At 32.5% G+C, this 23,234-nt stretch overlaps 1 protein-coding gene across 1 annotated transcript in view; it reads right to left on the bottom strand.

Annotated features, from left to right (window-relative positions):
- The window catches only part of LOC120768864 (gamma-aminobutyric acid type B receptor subunit 1), a 147,393-nt gene that overhangs the window by 19,716 nt on the left and 104,443 nt on the right, over positions 1–23,234 (bottom strand). Inside the window, exons 9-10 of the mRNA XM_040095619.1 lie at positions 5,342–5,465; positions 4,758–4,874 (exon numbers count right to left, since the gene is read on the bottom strand). Coding sequence (XP_039951553.1) covers positions 4,758–4,874; positions 5,342–5,465 — 241 coding nt within the window. The remainder of the gene's footprint in view (positions 1–4,757; positions 4,875–5,341; positions 5,466–23,234) is intronic.

Below are 23,234 nucleotides of genomic sequence, written 5' to 3' on the forward strand. Positions count from 1 at the left end.
AATATTCATAAGAGCTATATGGAGACCACCGTAGAAAAGTATTTGACCAGCTTTCTTGAGGTTATCAGGTTTTATTTCATCAGATACGGAGTATGTTTTTCTTATATAAGACAATAAAGGTGCCCTGAAATAAAAGGATATTCTTTTGTATTTTCTGGAAGCACAGATGGATCTATGAAGAACTTACTCACATTTTAGAGTCTATAATATAATATGCGGTAGCGATCTGTAAGCTATCCAATCTTAAAACTCGAAAGCTGCTAACTATTAAATCTATTTCCATAAAACATTTTGTTTTGATCGCTCAGTTTGTATGGTAGCTTTATGATTGCAAAGCTCTGCTACGCTTTCAGCGAATGCCGAAGGTACTGGTTTCGCATTAAAAACCAGGTACAGGGCAAAACCCGGCAAGACGGAGTTAAAGACGAAAGCTATATAAGCTGCAAGTCAAATCGGACGAAAGAAGAAGGACAAATGTTGGCTTGGGCTAAGAGAAAAATTGAAGAAAGCCGAGCTTACTATGCTTCGCGACTGCAATTCTGGTCCAAGTATCCGAAATTTCCGAACTACTAGATCGAGGAGAAGGGAATTGCTACCAAAAGACAGCTTTCAATCGTGAGCGAAAAAGGGGTCAGCGAAACGAGCGAAGCAAAAATACCACGCTGTAAATCTAAACGTCTAAACAGTGGAAAGCAGCAGATCTGAAGCGGCTGGATGCGCTTTTTTCAAAAATGGTTGGAGACTAGGACAAGCCTATGCCAACTTTTGCGGGTTTGACTTAATGGAGTCAAAGTCTTAAAATGTAAGAACAACCCCTCTCTGCAATGGGCAAAGGAAGTGGTGGTGAAATTTCAAAACCTGTAGGTGGAGGCCGTGCTCGAGATAGTGGACCGAAACTGCATTCCGACTGCGAAAAAAGTAAAGTTACGGCACGGGGTAAAAGTGGGGAATGCACTGCGACTGATGAAAACTTGTGTAATAAACAAGTTTTCTATGCAAGGACTTGATTTTGATCGTTTAGTTTATAAGGCAGCTGGATATTTTAGTTCTCCGATATTAGTGGTTCCGACAAATGAGCAGCTGCTCCGAAAGATCAGAACATATGCATAATTTCTGAGTGACTTTCCAAAAACTAAAGAACTGCTCCGCGTATAATGTAAATAATTATACTTATACTTAAGAATAAGTATTATACTTATACTTATACTTATACTTATACTTATACTTATACTTATACTTATACTTATACTTATACTTATACTTATACTTATACTTATACTTATACTTATACTTATACTTATACTTATACTTATACTTACTATACTTATACTTATACTTATACTTATACTTATACTTATACTTATACTTATACTTATACTTATACTTATACTTATACTTATACTTATGTTTACTTATACTTATACTTATACTTTATACTCCTATACTTTTATAATTCATTACTTTATACTTATACTCAATACTTATAATCTTATACTTATACTTATACTTATACTTATACTTATACTTATACTTATACTTTATAATTTTATACTTATACTTATACATTATACTTATACTTATACTTATACTTATAATTTCTTATACTCTTATACTTATAATTTATATTTATAATTTGTAATTTTATACTTTATACTCTCATACTTATAATTATACTCCTATACTCTATACTTCTATAATTTCATACTATAATTTATACTTATACTTATACTTATAATTCTTACTTATACTTATACTTATACTTATACTTATACTTATACTTATACTTATATACTTATACTTATACTTATACTTATACTTTCACTACTTATACTTATACTTATACTTATACTTATACTTATACTTATAATTTATACTTATACTTATACTTCTATACTTATACTTATACTTATACTTATACTTATACTTATACTTATACTTATACTTATACTTATACTTATACTTATACTTATACTTATACTTATACTTATACTTATACTTATACTTATACTTATACTTTATACTTAAAATTTCTTTTATACTTATACTTATACTTATACTTATACTCTCCGTTCGCTTATATTTTTATACTTATACTTATACTTATACTTATACTTATACTTATACTTATACTTATACTTATACTTATAATTTTACATTGCTTCTTTGAAGGGTACTTATAGTTCTTATACTTATACTTATACTTATACTTATGCTTCTTATACTTATACTTATACTTATACTTATACTTATACTTATACTTATACTTATACTTATACTTATACTTATACTTATACTTATACTTATACTTATACTTCATGCATTAGTTCTCACAATATTTTCACTCGCGTGTGACGCTCTCGGCGTTAAGTGCTTTCATTTGAAATCAATTTAAACTAATTAAGCGCTCGAAATTAAATGAGTGATCTACGCTTTATAGGAAAATTATATGTGAGATTATTGGGAAGTGTATTTTGCTTGTTATTGCTGCATTGTGTTTCGCTATATTGAATTGATTGGTTGGTTAAGCATTTGGCCACAACTGCGTGAATTAATTAATATGGAATAAAGCGTTTATATTGGCCAGCTTGGAGTTGTATTAAAGCGATTTAATCGAGTGACAAGCGTGTGATATATTTGGTGTTGTCGTATTTAAATAAATTTGCTATAAAATGTACATATATATATACATATGTGGATATTTAACTATATGGTTAAAGTAAATGAACAGTAATTTTGGAATTTTATGTTCGATTGGCACACTTTCAGAAATAAAATATATATATTTGTTTATTTATATACCCCATGTTGTATAATGTGGACGTGGTAGATATGTTTAATTTTTAATAAAAATAACTATATGAATATTTTTTATAGAAGTTGTGTTGTGATTAATTCTGATATCTATTGTATTCAAATATTATTTTGTACTTAACTTATGTTTTTTTATATTTTAGAATTGGTCATTTTTAGACAGTTAATTAATTTATTTTTTTGAATTGCCGCCTGCATACCAAATGACTATAAAATAAACTCATACTAGGTATATTTGTTGAAATAACCTAAATTTATGGCTATATCTTCTTTGGAGAAGAGGTTGCCACCTGCTTAGTAATTTTGAAACAGTTAAATTATTATTTTCCAATAAAAATCGAAACAGAGACATCAAACTAAATACGCATAAATTATTTTGTTGAAAATATTTTTAGAAAGAATTGCCAGCTGTTTAATAAACGAAACATTGGTAGAAAAGGATAGGTATTTGGAAAATACTTATTGACGATAAGTATATATTTGAATAAAAAAGGCCAAGACCAAAAAGGCAGAACATATTGCTTAAAGTTATAGTTGAAACTACATTTTAATGCCTATGAATTGCGGTTGTAAAATTTTTATTAAAACCATATATGAGATTGTCAAACATCTCCCTTTCGCTTTTTTGCTTTTTATTCAATGCTTTATAAAAAAGTGTTACAGTGATTGGATTTAGTTCAAACATGCGCCGTTTCGTTCGATAATCTGTTTCCATCTAGACGACAACTTCATAATATCTCCCTCGCAGAAGCTCCCCTCCTTATTTGCGAAGAACTCGGACAGTCACTTTTCACTAGCCTATTTTGAGTTTAACTTTAACCAACAAGGGCGTTCGCCATGGACAGGAACAGGTGGTAATCACTTGGCGCTATGTCCGGGCTTTATGATGGATGCGATAAAACCTCCTAACCGCCCTCCCGTAATTTCTGACGAGTCATCAACGAAGTGTGTGGTCTGGCGTTGTCCTGGTGGAACACTACACTCTTCCTGTTAGCCAATTCGAGACGCTTTTGGTCGATCGCCTGTTCAAGCGGTCCAGTTGTTCGCAGTAGACGCTAGAATTCAGCGTCTGGATGATTCCTTTCCAATCCCACCAAACACACAGCAAAACCTTCCTGGCCGTCAATTTCGGCTTGACCACTGTTTTGGACGATTCACTGGCCTTCGACCACGACCGTTTTCGTTTGATATTGTTGTATGTGATCCAGTTTTGTGATCCCTTCACCATCCGCTTCAAAACTGGGTCGAGTTCGTTCCGTTTCAGCAGCATATTGCAGGCATATCAAACATCAAGCTTTTTTGTGTATCCAGCCTTCTGCTGATGGTTTAAAATGGTTTGGTGACTAACTCCTATCTACTGAGCGATGTCACGAGATACCACATGCCGATCTAATTCGATGTTTTCCATGATTTGATCGGTATTCATTGTCACAGGTCTTCCGCCGGTTGGCTTATCCATGGTGTCGTATTCATCCACTCTGAATCGTCGAAAATATTCCTTCGCAGTTCGAAGTGATAGAGTACCATTCCCCAAAACACCATTAATCTCACGGAACGTTTCTCTAGCGGACCTTTAACGAAGGAAAACTTTAAAATAGTTTGAACTAATAATGCATAGCGTCGTTTTGTAGGTTATGCCAAGACCTATCAATTTTAGTATTACCAGATACAAGCTCTGTAGCGCTTTATACATAGCCGCGAAATTCAAAAGACAAAAAGGCGGAAGAGAGATATTTGACAACCTAATATTTATGGAGTTCTTGAACAATTATTTCAATTTTAGTAATTTCTTAAATAAATTTTAATTTTTTTTATAAACATTTGGGGCTTTTTAGTTGGGAATTTAGAGTAAAAATTGTATTGTTTTTTTGATATTAAAAAGAATATCCATTTGTATTTTAAAAAATTTTGATGAAATCATTTCGCATACTTGGTGCATTACTTACTTTTGGATCAGTTTTTGCTTTTGTTGTAAAACGATGCACACGCCAGACTTTGCTGAACATAGCACCATAGGCTAATGTAAAACCGGTGGTTAGAAGCCAAGCGCGCGCTTGACATATCTGTAAAGAACCACAAGAGAGAGAGCGGGTGTGAGAGAGAGAGAAAATATACACAAATGTTGAAATAATATAATACGTGCTTAAAGAAGCTATTTCTGTTTTTAAAATTTTATTTTTTTCTAAGAATTTTTAGTGCAAATCTCAAGAAAATAACGATTGAAATTTCAACTACTCTGATCGTCAAGTAATTGGTCGCCAGTAAGAGCTCTTAATAGCTTAAATTAGATAGACGAGGAATGCACCGTGACCTTAGGTCTATTGTAGCTTCTCTAAAATCACAAAGGCTCCTCACCTAGCCTCAGCATATTGATAAAGTCCAATATACTGCTGGGTGCTAGCTAAGCGATATGATCATTATTTGGAAACATGGATCGAAGGGCTTTTATCTTAATAGTTTACTGGTAACTTCAAGAAATCATATATATTTAAGTTCTACATACATATATTCCCAACTTTTCAACACTTACTTTTGGATACTCCTGTGGACTGACAAATCGCCCATCCATACCCAAGAGTATGACTGATGCCAGGCATATGATGACTCCAAAGAGCATTATGGTATTACATACAGGATGTGATGATTGTATGACTCTGTAAAGATATAGAAACAGAAAACAACAAATTTTTATTAAATCATTGAATAAAATATATCAAAATAATTTTTATTTATTAATAAGTTTTTGCTTTGATAAACCATACTTTTAAGCTTTTTGCAAATAATACTCTTACAATTTGTTTATAAATTTCTCAAGCATTTTGCAATTACAGTGGCTTTGTTGGAGTTTAACAATATAAAAAAGACTAAAGCCTAATTTTGTAGTAATAAAATGATAATATAGCTTTTTTTTTAATACTTTTGATGCGGTTTGATATAATTAGTATTTATAAAGAGTTATTATATTGTTTTGTCACTCAAAGTAAACATTATTTCATAGAAATAATTATCAGTACAAATTAGAAAACTGTTCAATCGCATATAATTATGTGTAGCAAAGCATAAAGAAATAATTTTGAGCACAAAATAACAACAAGAACAACACCCATCTGCTTAATAATAAGATTAACGCAGCGCCACTCTTTTGTAAGAGGATAGAAAAGCTTAAAAGTAAATGTTTAATTGGCGGAAGAGAGCAAAGAAGAGCGGGTTATAAATTGATAGGGAGTTAGAAGATTATCTGCTTATAATCACACAGGTGAACTTAATTGTCTGTAAGCGAAATAGCAACTAAGTGACGACGCAATGCAAACGTTTATGTGGCAAAGTAGTAACTCATACCACATGGTGCCCCAAATTTGTATTGTTAGAGGTTTAATGAGGATTTTATGTTATGGATACGACATATTTGTAGCAGAAAGGAAGTTAAATTATTATTAATTGGTTTTTGAATGAACAGAGATTTTTGAAAATATATGAAATTATTGTAAGAAGTATATTCAGTAGTACCTGTAGGTGTCTATCTACATATAATAGAAAACAAATTCCTGTATGGAAAACTTTTTTATATGAAAAATATTTCTTTACTTTCTATAAAGATGTTTTAATCGGTTATTAAATCGGTTATTAAATCAGTTATTTAATTGGTTATTTAGTCGGGTACTTAATCGGTTACTTATTCGGTTATGTCTCTAATATCCGAATAAATTTTTCGGATCGGACTACTATAGCATTTAGCTGTCCTACAAACTGATCGTTCGATATCAAGTACTTGTATGAAGAACTTTTTTGTTTGGCCGTTTATCTACAAAAAATTTCGTTTGGATTATTTTCGAAGATAATGCTATAATCTCCGAAGATAATAATAGCATATGGCTGCCGTACAAACTGACCAATCGAAATCAGATCCTTGTATAGAAAAAAATTATTTGGTTGACAATATATCTTTAGGAAATTTGGCATAGATTATTGTTCAAGAGAGATCGCTATAATCTGCGAAAATATGGTTCAGATAGGACCACTATAGCATATGGCTGCCATACAAAGGGGGTAATCAAAATAAAGTTAAAATTTCTTTTATACTCTTTTCTGTAATAAAAATGAACTTGTGAGAGGTATTTTTTTCTTGTTTTATAAAATTTGTAGACTTTTTTTTTATTGATTAGTCATTTTAGATCTTCCCTAGGTTGGTTGCTGAAAGCAAAGTGATATTTTGTTTGTAATTCTCAATGTCTCTTTAGTCAATATATTATATTTTTGGAAGCTCATAACTGAAAACAAATATTGAAAAAAAAAATTTAAAAAAAAAATTAAAATTTTCCCTAAAATACAATAGTACATATGTATATCAGCAGAAAGTGGGCTTCTTCTACACTCATACTTCAGTGAAAGCCAATACCACTTTTTTCTCAGTCATTCGTGGTAAAACATTTCTTATAAAATTATATTAATAGGCTGCCTGTGCTGAGAAAAAGTTGCTGGTTAATACGAATATTATCTCCGCCAAAAAAAAAAATAAATTCTTTTGATGCCTAAAGTAGTGCTGTTGTTCATAAAAAAGTTTATAAGAAAATCTAGGTAGGAAGTAGCTAAACCAAAGTAAGTGCCCTACTAGTGGTTTTCTAATTTTGCTTTTAAGTTTTTTTATTTTTTATTTTTTGTTTTTTCTTGTTTCTTTTTTCTTTGTATTTTCGCACTTCCATCCTGAAACTTTTTCCCCATTTCCTTTTCATCTTCGCTTTCATCCTTTATTGTAATGCCTGCGCGGTGCTTTATCCCTCATACAGTCAACGGAAAGACAATGCTTTCTGACCACAATGCTGTCTTACCACTTACACACACTCTAAGAGACATACATATATATCGTACCTAAAATGCAAAATAATGTAACCTCACTTTTCATAAGTTTACAGGCAAAGGAAAAACGATATAATAGCATCTACTAACATAAAAAAAATTAGAGTTTTGGTTATAAAATAGTTATATATTGGTTACCACACACTCATATTGAATCAAAATGAGACTTTTCGTTATAAAATGGTTATTATATCTGACAACGATTTTAAATTTTTTTAAATGATACGTTGTTTTGGTTATAAAATGGTTATATATTGGTTACCACACACTCATATTGAATCAAAATTCCTTATAAAACTATTATATATTGGTTATTATATCTGACAACGATTGTCAGTTTTTTATGACACGTTGGTTTGGTTATAAAATGGATCATACACTAATATTGAAACAAACTTGGTTATAAAACGGTTATATATTGGTTACCACACACTCACATTGAATCAAAAATCCTTATGAAATGGTTATATATTGGTTATTATATCTGACAACGATTGTCAGTTTTTTTATGATACGTTGTTTTGCATTTAAGATTCCTATATACTATACTTGTCAGCTTCTTTGCACTTTCTAAGAGTTGAATACTTTTACTTCGTATTATCTGCCGCCTTTTGTTATGCTAATTTACTTGGCGTAGTCTTGCTCGAGTATCAGAGCAGCGCGCTGCGGCGACGGAAGTATAAAAGTAAAATAATCTTCTATGGTTCTCTTTTGGCCGGCAACATCCTGTTGCGCATTGTGTGCGGCTGCTATCATAATAAAATCGCTTTATTTTCACAAGCAAAGCCCTTGTGACTTTTGTCACAGCAGCGGCCTTACTTCAGCTGCCCACACTCTTTACTTTGTTACAGACACTACGCAATGCCGTTATTCAATATTTACACACACACATGTATATACTTTTGCACTTAAGTCCTGGCGTCGTCACGCCAACTGCGAGGCATACAGACACACACACCTCCATCCGCTTGCCAAACATCGTTAGTGGTCGCTCAACAACTTCAGTTCTCTTCGTCATCGTCGTCGTTGCTCTGGTTATCGTTTTTCGTCGTACCTACGTTGACAGACAGCGCCGCACTGGCAATTGGCTTATCTCTGTGTGTCAATCAATTGATGCCATTTAATCCGACAGCTGCTGCCGCCACTTGGGCACTCCTGTCACTCGCCTAGTGCGCTTCGACTATTGTCAGCCGTGTTGGCCGCAATCCCATGGTTGTTGCTTGCAGCTATGGTTTTTGTTGTTGTTGCTGCTGCTCGAAATATCCTTTGCAATTGTAATATGAATGCTTTCTTCCCTATCAATTCTCTTCGCGCTTTTGTTGCCTGCTTTCAGCGCACTTTGAAATCCTGTGCAGGATATGAAAGCCAAGCACACACACATATATACTCGTGTAATTCATTCTGTCAGCCTTTTGGTGCGCTGGGCGCGTCTTGTCAGCATGCCGCTTGTTTTTACTGTCGCGCCAGCGCTTTTGTTTATCTACTTTCTTTGGCTAAGCGCGCTAGTCTTTGTTTACTTTGACATTTAATGGAAAAAGGTATTGAAATTTTACTATGTATAAACACACAGACAATTACACAGTCTCACACATATACTAACTGAGCATACACACACCACATACACATTATCACCTTAATGCTCGTCAACTGGCTTATCTTCATTTGCGGCGCTCACGCTCAGCTCAGTTCAGCTCGTTTTTCACTTACTAGCCTATATTGAGCGCTTCCCTCGTCCGGTGTCGCACACCCTTCAGCTATATTGTTCGGTATTCTTTAATGAGCAGTATGTTAAGTAAATTTTCTAACTTGTTGATAGCTATCAATCGTTTGGCTTAGTGAAAATTGTTTAATTGTCTAATTAACTTCAATTGATTTTGTGAGTTTCTAAAAAGTTCGACAGTGGTTGGGGGAGCAGTGAAGGTTGTTTGGAGAACAGTTGTGTTTGTTGAGGGAAGAGTTGAGTGTCGCGCTTTGTGCAAGTCGGGGAGTGACTTCAAAGGCATTTAGCAGATTATGTTATCATTTAATTGTGCTTGTCCTGTCTTTAGGTGATTTTTTGTAACTTCAGAAAGTTTTAGTTGGCGCTTCACTTTGATTAGCTAACTAAAGTAGGTCACTCACTGGAGTGGAAAGACCAGGCAAGTGTTGGTTGAAGTGCTAAATTGTAATGGCAGAAAGATGAGAGTGAAAAGGGTTCAGTACACTGCAATAAATGGTTCCACAAACGTGATTTCGAACAGCGGTTAAAATAACAAACAGGAGATAATACTACGGAGGCTATAACTATCTATTTTATAGGATAGGTTAAGCTCTAAGGCTAATCTTCAAGATGACAATATGGAAAATTAATTCTTTTTGTTCTTTGGCACTACAACACTGGGTCGGTCTGGGTCGCTAACAAAAAACTTTGCCGATTGTCTCTATCGTTTGCAAGGTCACGCCAGTTGTGCGTTAGAAGTGCAGACAGGTCGTTTTCTTCTTGATCTTCCATTAAATGCGTGGACGCCTTGCTTGTATTGTCGACTCATGTGTCTGAAGTCGTAAAAGCATATCGCTGGAACATCAATTTACAGGCGAACAACATAGCCTAACCAAAATATACGTTGGATTTTTGTATTATGGATTATATCCATGTCGTTGTACAGCTTAAACAGCTCAAGATCCATTTTCTGCGATATTCATCGCACGCGTGGACAGTTCCAAAGATCTTGCATAGAACGGTTCATTTGAATATTCCGATCAGCCCACGTTTTCTCATCTTTTGTCATCAACTTCCATACTTCTGTCCCGTATAATAGGAAGCGTTTAGTGGAAACTTATGGAGCATAATTCTAAATTCTAAATTGTCTACCGATTCCAAAGTAGCACCTGTTGGCAAGAGTTATTTTGTGCTTGACAGTACACAGTGCTACTACGGTTCACTATATAGAAAACGACGAAAGAGAGAGAATCACTCAGTCTAGAGCCACGTATCGTGCGATCTGTTTGTCAAGCGTCTGCTCAAGAATTTTAGGGTATTGTGAAAATTAGTTGAAAAGTAAGTCTGTATTAAAAAACCATCCGGCAGCCTGCTCAACAAATTTGGAGGTGCAAAATGCATATACCCGAATGGTTTGCGATAAAAAATTGCGTAGTCGAAAAAGTTTTTCGTTTTTCTAATCAAACTTCAACTTATTTTTTTTTAGATTTATACTAATAAATAAATAAAAAAAATATGTATTTGTTGGACCACATTTTGTTATTTTGCCGCTATCACATTATTATTACATTATTTCATCAGCGTAAATCGAAATTTCGAAATTTCCAGAACGGAAGCGAGCGAACCATTGTGAGTTAAGATTAGATAATGAAACTTACTACCTCTTAATCAGTATCAGAGTATAGAATGTCGGACATCACTGTATGTGATATAGTGAGGCTAGGAGAAGGTCTAGGCTGATTGCATAAATCTTTTACTTTGCTCAGGTTCACTCAAGAGCATCCACGGAATTTTGTGAAAATAACCCAGAGATTGATGTTGGTTGGGATTGAAATTTTTACATTTTTTTTCGATTCCGACAGTGCAGCAATTGAGCCTATATGTCAGCAATAATGCGTTAAATATTCTTTTCCAAAGGGTGAATCGTCTCGGGCTTATCTGCGTAGACCAGCGACTTCACATTACTCCACAAAACAAAGTCCATCGTTTTTAAATCGCATTTTCTTGGAGGCCACGACACTTGCAGACGTTGCAAACAATTTTTATTAATAAATTGATTGTTGATATTCTAATTCAGGGACGAAAATGTCATTAATCTTAGTTCTATAGCGTTCCCCATTTGCCACTGGTATTATGGCCGGCATCATTAAAAAAAAAATATGGCTAAATGATACCCTCTGCATATAGAGAACATCAAATAGCAGCTCAACCATAGCATGTGAATTAACAGGCTTTAAAATGCAACAATTTGGTTTATTAACGTTACCATTTAATTGAAAGTGAGCTTTACCGCTTAACAAAATTTACTTGTGAAAATCGGAATAGCTGGCCATCTGGTTTCGGCTTAAATTTTTGCACGAGTTGAATTTTGTAAGTCTGCAAATCAAGACCAATTCTTCCGCAAAATATTCCCTAAAGTGAATGAACATACAAATTCGTTGCGCGCGATGGCAAATGGACTTATTCGGGTCTTCTAAGATATTCTGTTCCACAACCTATAGTACTCTACTGTATCTCTAAGGATGTGCATTATTCGCTAGAGTAAATGTGGTATGCAACTGATCCACGATTATGGAAATAGGCCGCATTGTTATCCGATCTCAACCATTTTCAGCAAAAAAAGGGATTTGGTAGACATCTCCTCAGCAAGTTTAGTCAAAATAGCTTTAGTGGCTTTTTAATATGCAAAGGCAGATAGTCAACCGAAACTGAACTCGCCTCGTCATCGCGATCAGTCTTTTTACAGTTGTGACTATGACGAAGTTTATTAGTTTTATGTAAACAAAACTAGAAAATATGGAGCGAATCTCCTTTCAGGGGTTCAGGGGTTCCTGGAGTAAGCCTTTTTCAAAATTTTTTTCACATATAAAAAAAGAAATATTTTATTAGAATTTTTTATTCCATTTTATTCTATTTTATTCTGAAATTTTTGGAAAAAAATATTTTAAACTCGACCATTGCGACGACATTTCTGTTGACCCGTCTGAAAAAAGATGCACCTTCGTTGGCAGGATAACTCCTTACCTCCTTAGTCTAGCCTGCCGCGAGTGCACAAGTTCTCAAGGCTGCATCACTGAAGTTATTACTGGTACCACCTTGAAAATTTGGACTATATTCGGGAGGTGTTGTAGAAAGTAATAATACAATAAAAAAAATCGATTTTTTGAAACCCGTAAACCCATGTAACTCCTTCAATCAGTACTGTCTATGTTCTAGCTCTCAGATTATGAAACTGAGTACAGTTTTTAAACGCATTTAGAAAAGCTCAGCTCTCTTTCGTGAAGCATTGTCTTGATTGTCGATGAACTATAGAACTAGGGTCGAGTCCTAGAACAGATCTTGGATAGTGTAGCCATTTTCTTCACGAAAATGTGAGTGATTGGACATAAGACAAATATTTAATATTATTTTTGTTTTTTTTTTTGAAAAGCAAATTAAAAATCGATTTTACAGAAACAGTCAATATTTCGGCATAATTATTTTAATATTTTGCAGTATTGTTTAAAAGTATATTTTTAGCTCATAGTATAAGTATATTTAAAGCCCATTACATAGGAAGACAGCGCTTCTGTGAAAGATATTGCAACTCACCTTCGAGTTAATCCCCTTCACATTCGCCCTTTCTCATAAATAATTTGCTTTTTATTGTCTTTTTAATTACTTTAATACCAAAAAGTTAAATGAAAATTATTAAAGCCCACACTTCCGCGCTTACCGCTGACTTCACGCATTATGAAGATATTGCTTTATTGTTATTTTCGCTCGCCTCACTCACAAATTTCCTGACATTTTCATTATTCACCAGCGTCATTGCTGTCAACAACGTCCGTTCAATTAAAGGTAATGCCGTTGACAAACGCACACAATGTCTGCACAAACACAAACAAGGATATGAAATGACGTTAAGCACAAACACACTTACACATAGCGGAAGAATTACAAACACATGTGCAAAGGGATATGTGTAAATGTGTGTGTCTTAGTAGTGGAGTGAGCGCTTCCTTTAAAGAAAGTGGATGAGTATGAGTATGGATATTCAATATACATGCGAGGCATATGTACATATTTATATATACACATATGCATACATATGTATATGCAAATGTATGTGTGCAGAGACAAACAGCTTTACAAGAAATGCAAACATATTGCCCCTTTTGTCCAACTATGTAACTGCCAAGCAGACTTACAAGCGCACATGCATTTGTTTACTTTATGTTTGAAAGTGTGTATGTATATATGTAGGTTTGTCTGCCACATTGATAAAGGCTATGACAGTTTTAACACCACAAACAAAATGATTGATTACGAAATTAAATTGCAAGGAAAATATGCATGAGCTCTCACACACACACAAGCACGCATACTCACGTACACAAAACAACAGCAAAAAGCAAAAAAAAAAGAAATTAGCACAAAAGCTTTACAATGCCTGGTTGAGTGTAGCGGAGTGTCATATTGGCTCTGTTTTGAAATGGAGCAAGAATACGTGTCAAGTCATTGTATTAGAAGAGCTAATGTTTAACAAAAGGATCTCGTGCGCTTCGCTGCAATAAGCAACAGCCGCTGCGTATGTGTGTACATTTGCGCTTAGTGGAGTGCACTGTGTATTGAGCTGGGTGTGACATGGCGTATGAGTGACATGTGATTGTTTTCATTTCGTATGCGTGAGCGTTAATAAAACTGCGATGGCAAATAAATTGCCGTAAAAAAAGTTGTGATGAAACAATTTTCATGTGTTGATTAAAATACTTTTAGGTCATACAAGATTTGCATTAGCAATTTGCGCGAAATGAGGATTGACAGGTCGCTGGCATAAGTTGAGAAATTTAAGAATTATGAAAAGAAAAAGTTTGAAATTAATATATAAAACAAAAATTAATTACTTGAAGTTAATTTAATTATTTTTGAAAAAAAAAAATTTTTGTTTTATTAAAATCTAAAACTAGGATTAAATTGAAAAATTAACGAAAAAATATTAAATAATTTATATTATTCAAAATTATTATTTTTTTAATTTTTGCATAAAATTAATTAATTATAATAGTTTTTTCTTAATAATTGTTCTATTTTATTGTAATTTTTAATCTGGAAATTTAACAAATATTTTGTAAATATTACTGCTGCAAAGTTTCTAAAATGTTTAAAATTATTTAATATTATGAATATTTTAAAACCTTTAAGTTAATGGAAAAATACAAAACTTAAAGTTTTTACAAGTTTTTTTTTTTTACTTTTTTTACAATTTTTAAACAAAACAAAAGTTAAAATGAAGAATGAATGAAAAAATTCAATTCAATTAATATTTCTTAGATCATTATTTTTAATTAACTTAATAAATATTTTTGTTTTTGTAATTATATAAAATTTAAAGTTTTTACTTGTTTTTACAATTTTAAAACTAACTTAATAATTAATTTTTTTTGAAAAATTAAGGTCTTATTTTATTATTAGTTTAAATTTAGAATTACGAAACGATAAATAAAAGAAAAACAAGTTTAAAATTAATTACTAATTTGAAATCTTAAAAAAATTTATGTTCGAGTTTTTGGAAAAAGTAACTTTTTTTAGTACAATATTGCAGCAATAATTAAAATATATATATATTTAAAATGTATGGTATTCATTAAATTTTTAGGGTTTAAAAATATATATAATATTCATAAAAGTTTCAAAACAATTAAATAATTCACTAACATTAAAAAAACTAATAAAAAAAACAAAATTTTAAAACAATTAATTACTTAACATTAAACACTTTAACTTAAAAATGTTTAGAAAAATAATTTACATACATATATTATATAATTAATATTAAGAATTAATATTAAATTGAGGTAACTAGTTTTTGACTTTTTTGAAAATATAAAATTTTTATCTTATTACAGTGTATAAACTGGTTACAAATAAACGATATTAAAAAATTCAAAAATTATTAATATTCGCCAGTTTTATTAAAATTAAAAAATTATAAACAAAAAAAGTAATTCAAACTAAAAAATCTTGATTTAGAATTTGAAAGAAATGTAGTGAAAAAATGTTATATATTTAGAATTCAATAAATTTTAAGTTTAAAAAAATAATAATTTAGACATTTTTGGCAAAAATAAAATTTTTAAATTTAAAACGAGTTTAATAAAAAAGTTTAAAATAATTAAGTTTTTTTTCTAAAAGAAAATAATTTTAAAATTCAAGACCAGATTAAGGAAACCAAATTTTAATAATTAATTTTTTTTTAATTAGATCGGAAGAAAATAGATTTTTTTTCAGGAATTTTGGAAAAAGTAACATCTTAAAAGAGTTTAAAATAAATAAATTTCTTAATTTATTAAATTTTAAAGTTAGAATTAAAAATATATATGTATGTTTGTATGTATATGCCAAAAAAAATTTAAAAAATATAATATTCATGAAACTTTAAAGCTTTCAACTATCTTTTTTTCAATTGGGGAAAAAATAATAATTTTCAAAAATATATTTATTTACATATAAAATTTTGATTTTACATTTTAATTTACATTTAAAATTCTGAAATAAATAATAAAATACACATTTTTTAAACCGATCTAAAGAAAAATTTAAAAAAAATACATTAGTTAAAAATATTTAAAATTTAGGAACTTGAACCCATATACAAAATATTTTTTTTTGAAAAAGTAAAATTTTTAAGCCGCTAATAAATGAAAAAAGTTAAAAAAAAAATAGTTTTACATAAAATTTATTAACCGGAAAAAGTTTAAAAATTAATAACATTCTTATGTTTTTTAATTATACATATATTTATTATATTATATTTTAAATTTTTATTTTTTTTTAAATTTAATTTGAAGTATTTAAAGTCATTTCAAATTTATGTAATTTTTCACTTAGTAATGACGTATGCATTTAACACATGTCAACGCCATCCTCAAATTGTGCGCATACTTATTGCCTTTAATTTTTCAGCTTTCAAACTTGCATGAGAAATCGCTGATAGCGCACACTCAACTCGAGTCATTACCACTTTACTCCAGTTTCAACGCGCTGTTGGCGTTACTCATACGCCCCGCCTCCATTGCAATGGCGAAACTTAAAAGCGCATCAACATGCTTTTCCCTGCTTTGTGCTTACGTTGTATATGTATGTATGTGTGAGTGTGTGCTTCCTTTGCATTTTCAATTTGCTGCAAATTGTTATTTTTTCCTTTGCGCTTAAATTTTAATTAATTAATTTATTTATCACCACCTGTGGGGCTTTAAGCACCCGCGGTTGTTTGAATTCAATTTTCATGCGGTGCGGCTTGTGGTATATAACGGTGCGATAAAGGAGAAATTTAAAGCGTTAAAGTGACGAGTTTCTTTTTAAAATTGGCAATAAAAGTGTGGGGACTCGGTTTTTCGAAATTCGAAAAGGTCTGGTTTGAACGATATACATATGTAGAAAGGTGGTAATACTATGTACGTGCAGAGATAATAATCAAATCACTTTTATTCTGCAGCTTTAAAGTAATAAGATATTGAAAACTACTAGACGCACTAGACAACGCCTTTTTTAAGTGCCAATGATGGTAGAAGGCATGCAGGACATTACAAAACAAGCTTGGAGAACTCAGTTCGGAATATCTAGTACAAAAAAAGATAATCAGCGATTAAAACTCTCAATAAAAAGTACGACCCAAGAAAAGATTATAAGTTTTCTTGAACAAAGCGCTTGAGAAGCAACGAAGCCAGTTATTCCTTAACATGATAGGATATCAGGATAATATTGCTTCATTCGGAGCCATTATAAATAACATTTTTTAATAATGAATTGGATTAAAAGAGCCTGGTTCATGTTCAGAAAATAGCAGTCAGAGAACTACTTGAAAGATAGCAACGTGAAAGAGCTTGTCAGTTGATAAGGTGATTTCAAAAAAAAAAATTTTTTGGAAATACTTTGCATGTTTACTGTACTTGAGAAATTCGGTAGTGGGTCATTATTTCTACTCCTCCCTTTCTACGACATTTTTTCTACCGTTTTTTTTTCTACTTAAGAATAATAGATATTAATAGCACGGTTTGCTCTAAAATTAATCTGGAATTAAACTTTTTAATTCTCTAAGAAAAATTTCTGTACCAAATTCATTATATTTATCATTTAGTCGAGACACCTACTCCACTTAATACATAGTATTTCGCTGAAGGCATAGGGAAGTAAATGTAAATATATTACAAATATTGTTGTTGTTGCTACAGTGACTAATTTATTATTGAAATGGTTTCAGTTAGAAGAAAAAATAAGCTCTTGAAGTTTATCCTTCAGACATCAATTTGTATGCCACTCTTTTTAGTTAAGACACACTCCAATGGTAAGAAAAAATCAAATTGTAGATTCCTGATATAATTTTCTTCAAATGTTTTTCTCTTTGTACTCCTTAGATTTGAAGTTTTACATGAAATTTTTAATATAGCTTATACTATATGAAAGATTGGGGTGACGAGTTGATATGATATTGCGATGTCCGTACGTCAGTCTGTATGTACGTAAACTAGTCCCTAAATTTTCAAGAAATAGATCCGAAATTATGCAAAAGTTTATTTCTTCTTAGGTACTTGATTTTTTATCGGAACGGTCAATATCGGATTACTATAAGATATAGCAATCACTAAACTGATCAGTGAAAATGAAGTCCTTGTATGGAAAACTTTTTTATTTGTCGAGATATCTTCATGAAATTTAGTACAGATTATCACTTAGGTTAACACTAAAATCTCCCAAGAAATTGTTCAGATCGGGCCATTATAGTCTATATCTGCCATATATAATGTTCGATCAAAATTCAGTTCTTGTATAGAAAACTTTTTTATTCGGAGAGATATATTCACGAAAATATTCACATATTATTCCGTAAAGCACAGGTATAATCTCCGAAAAAAGTTTTCATATCGGACCGCAATAGCATACGTACATATATACCTATCATACAAACAGAACGATCGGAAACAAGTCCTTGTAGGTAAAACTTTTTCATTCGAAGAGATATCTTCACAAAACTTTGAAAAAATTTTTCTGTAAAGCAACGGTGTAGTCCGTGAAGAAAACTTTTGGATCGGACCACTCTAGCATATAGCTACTATACAAACTGAGCAAGCATAATAAAATCATTTTATGAAAAACTTTTTTCTTTGACAAGATATCCTTTCAAAACTCAACAGTGATTACTTTCCTGAGCAAAACTAAAATTTATGAACAAATTGTTCACATTAGATCACTATAACATATAGCTGTCATACAAACTGAACATTCCAAATTTAGAATAATATCTTTTCATGTCTTTTGTGCTTTTGAAAATGCACGGCGCATTCGAAGTTTATATTTTTTGTTGTTTTTACTTAATTTTTTGCCCCAATTTATTCAACTTCTTAATGAAAATCCTCTCAATAGTTCGATGTTCTCTTTGCCTGCAAGTGTTACTTTCAATCTGCTGCATGCAACACGAAATAGTGTTAATAAGTGTTTAATACTTAAGTGCACAGCGGCGTGCTTAGCAAACTCTAGTTACTGAAAGCATAAGCAACAGGTGTAACAACAATGAGCGCAATCAACTGCCTGTCGGCATAAATCTGCGCAAAATTCAATAGAACGCAGAGCTTTTCATTCCTCAATTTGCTGTTTGCCTTGCAGCGCCTTGCCTGTACAATAGATCCCACTATGCGCCGGCAGCGAGCGTGCATTAGCTGAGATATTTTGCATTCTTTCATATTTTTTCTTGGATTTTCCATTTTCCATACCTGGCATTTTTATTTTTTTTCTACATCTCGCATTTCCATTTATTATTCCCTCTCCTCATCTGAGCATTTGCTATTGTTTGCATTCATTTTTCTATTTTTTCGCCATTGTTTTGCGCTAACGTTGCAAGTTCATTGCAAAGCAAATTGAGTGCGAAGAGATATGAAATTATGTTGCTGTGAGTGAGTGCGCGCCGGCAGGTAAGCTCGTTGTTGTTGTGTGCATGGTCGCAGTAGCTGCAACAGCACCTACCGTTAACTATGCAACATTTTCTTCTCTTCTTCACTGCCTTTTGTTCTCCGCTCGCTGCCTGGCTACCTGTTTGGCTCCCCAGCTGCTTAGTTGCCCGCTTTCCGCTCATTTCCGAAACACCCACTGCCATTGTTTGGTTTCCTTTCACGTTTGGTGCGTCGTTTTTTTCACCGTCGGTACATTGTTGCAAGGCAACAGGAATTCTCTTGCGCTCAAATGAACCCAAAGTCATAATAACGATGCTGCAGCCGTTCGCGGCGCGTGCGGGTATGCTGTGGTGTACTTCGTAGATTAAATGCTTGCACGCAGGCATGCATAGACACACATACACCAATGCATGCATTGAATAGCTGCAATTTGTCGAGCTTTGTGGGTTTCATAAATTTGCTCATGTGCGTGAACTTCAGCGCTGCATTTGTGCGTATGTGCAGTTATGTGCATACTAAAACTATTGTGGTTATTTGAAGCTGTCAAGCTCTTACGTTGCTTGTGTGGTGATTCATTATATGGTTACATGAATTTTGTTAGGGCTGAAAGTACGCGTGCTTTCATCTAGCTATGCTATGTAATTTACTAATTTTAGTTTTATAATATCTCGATCTTCTTGAAATATTTAAGAGATTTATTTTCTCTTATAAATTATTTCTAACCACTTTTTATAATTCTTATTCTTAACCCACTTTCTCCTCATCCACTCATTATACAATTTTAGTTTATCTATAAAAAATTTGTAATATAAAATATATTCCTCTAAAAACTTTTTTGCCATAAAAAATTGTTTCCTATAGCTTGTTTTTGTATAAAAGAGCAACAAACGCCCATAAAAAACTTCATTCTTTGAACAATTATTTTTTCTATAAAGTACAGTAATCCACAAAAAAGAGAGATTTCGAGTTATGGTAGGAAATATGTATGAAATTTGACTTTTAAAGCCAATTCGAGAGTTCGAGTTATGGAAAACTTCGAGCTATAGAAGTTCGAGTTATGCGAGTTCAACTGTATTTCTCAACAAAAAATTGTCTTTTGATTCACCTGTTCTACAATTTTAGTTTTCCTATAAAAAATTTTGCTATAAAAACTTTCCTATAAAAATACTTTATCTACAACTTTTTTTTATATGAAGTTTATTTTCTGTTGTTCTGTTTTTTCGTACAAAAGTTCTATTTTTATACTCTCGCAACAATGTTGCTAAGGAGAGTATTATAGTTTTGTTCACATAACGGTTGTTTGTAAGTCCTAAAACTAAAAGAGTCAGATATAGGGTTATATATACCAAAGTGATCAGGATGACGAGTAGAGTCGAAATCCAGATGTCTGTCTGTCCGTCCGTCTGTCCGTCCGTCCGTCCGTGCAAGCTGTAACTTGAGTAAAAATTGAGATATCATGAAACTTGGTACACGTATTCCTTGGCTCCATAAGAAGGTTAAGTTCGAAGATGGGCAAAATCGGCCCACTGCCACGCCCACAAAATGGCGGAGACCGAAAACCTATAAAGTGTCATAACGAAGCCATAAATAAAGATATTAAAGTGAAATTTGGCAGAAAGGATCGCATTAGGGAGGGGCATATTTGGACGCAATTTTTTTGGAAAGTGGGCGTGGCCCCGCCCCTACTAAGTTTTTTGTACATATATCGGAAACTACTATAGCTATGTCAACCAACCTCTACAGAGTCGTTTTCTTCAGGCATTTCTATATACAGTTCAAAAATGGAAGAAATCGGATAATAACCACGCCCACCTCCCATACAAAGGTTATGTTGAAAATCACTAAAAGTGCGTTAACCGACTAACAAAAAACGTCAGAAACACTAAATTTTACGGAAGAAGTGGCAGAAGGAAGCTGCCCCCAGGCTTTTTTTAAAAATTGAAAATGGGCGTGGCGCCGCCCACTTATGGACCAAGAAGCATATCTCTGGAGCTACTAGACCGATTTCAATGAAATTCGGTATATAATATTTTCTTAACACCTTGATGACATGTACGATATGGGTGAAATCGGTTCACAACCACGCCTTTTTTCAATATAACGCTATTTCGAATTCCATCTGATGCCTTCTCTGTATAATATATACATTAGGAATCAATGATGATAGCGGAATAAAACTTTACACAAATACGGTATTTGAAAAATATGTAAATGACGTATTATGAAATCTCGATTATCACTTTACCATGCGAGAGTATAAAATGTTCGGTGACACCCGAACTTAGCCCTTCCTTACTTGTTGGGATATGTATCAACTCAAATGGATAAAAACCTATTTCGAAAAGAGAGTAAGAAGCGGTAGCTAAATTTCCAGCCCACAAACAATCAAAGAGAATTAAGATCCTTCCCTAGCTAATGCCAAGGCTACTACCAGAAATTTCGAGAAAGATTTTTGAGACGACCGACGCCTCAGATTTCACATTGGGTGCCGCCATCTATCGCAAGACGGTAGACCAATCACTTTCATATCAGAACTTTTAAGCAACGCCAAAGGAGCACTATGCTGCTACCAACGAGAGGAAATGCTTTCTATAATATGGTCCATAAGTTCACTTTTGTCATTACTTCTACGGTTCAAAAACCATCCCTGATGATCATCAGCGTCTTACCTATGCCTAAGCCAGGGGATGAGCCAAAATTTTAGCCGGAAAGAAGAAGTGCGGACGAGGGCTTGACGAGGGAATATCGGTTACGAAAGGAGAAGGACATAAAAATAACATTCCTTCGAAACTTTATGTTCATCGCGGAATCGGGGATAAGGGGATATCCAGCTTATTCCAGCTTCAAAGGTAGAGTTTTTTTTTTTATAACATTTTCCATTATGGTCGAATTGGACCAAGTAATACTATGTTAATAATTTTTTTGGGCATTTAAATTAAAAACACCTCACATTTTAATTTTGAATAAAAAGTACTAAATAATTGAAGTTAAATATTAAGTTGTTGTTATTTTTTTTTTTTTTTTCTGGTATGTTAAAACAACTGCTTTTGATGACCTTTCAAAACACAATAAAGGATTTAGCTTTTTTAGCTCACCAATCAATAAATGTTTTTAATAATTTTCCACCGAAAATATAATACTATGATGCTTGACATTCTTCGTTTCCAATAGATCTTCCAATCAAAACCTCCTGAACTTTGACAGTTATTTGATAGGAGTTCAGGGAAGTTTTGACTTGTTTAACTTTATTGCTCTCTCACTTCAATGAGAGATGAGTTGGAGCACCTCTTTATCTGGCAGAATGGTTGCGGCAATACTGACATTGTAAAACAAATTAAGCACAAAATTTACTTATATCGAATTGTACAGGTGTGTGAACAAAAGAGGTAGAAAACTATTTTGCAGGTTTTTAAGAGTTTCGCATTAATATTTGTTTTTATTTACCTTTATTGTAGTTGGGGAAGTTCACAATCACTGTTAAGGAAACAACAAACTTAATATATGCCTGTTCGGGATATAACTATATAAGATAACTATGCTTGCATCTAAAACCAATTTTATTTTATTAAGAAAGCAGCACATTTTTTAAGCTTCACAATACCATATTGTTGTTCCTATTTTATTCACTCAATGTATGTAATATTGCTAAAACTAAAAATAGTTAGTTACAATTGGAATCTTTTCTCAAAGAGTTATTGGGCTTTTATATACGATACATAAGCAGCTTTATACATCTACATATATAAAAAAATAAAAGATACTTGTGACCATAATTTTTCTTTAAAACATATTACGAGTTCCCCATTTAATGAAAATGCTTATATATAAATATATGATTTATTGAAATTTTTCAGTTGGTTACATTTACCAAAATATTCAAAAAGAATTAAGATTTTTTTATAACTGTTTTATTAAATTTTAAAGAGATCTAAGATGCCTCTGGA

Source organism: Bactrocera tryoni, chromosome 2, assembly GCF_016617805.1.
Source record: "Bactrocera tryoni isolate S06 chromosome 2, CSIRO_BtryS06_freeze2, whole genome shotgun sequence".
NCBI classification, from domain to species: domain Eukaryota; kingdom Metazoa; phylum Arthropoda; class Insecta; order Diptera; family Tephritidae; genus Bactrocera; species Bactrocera tryoni.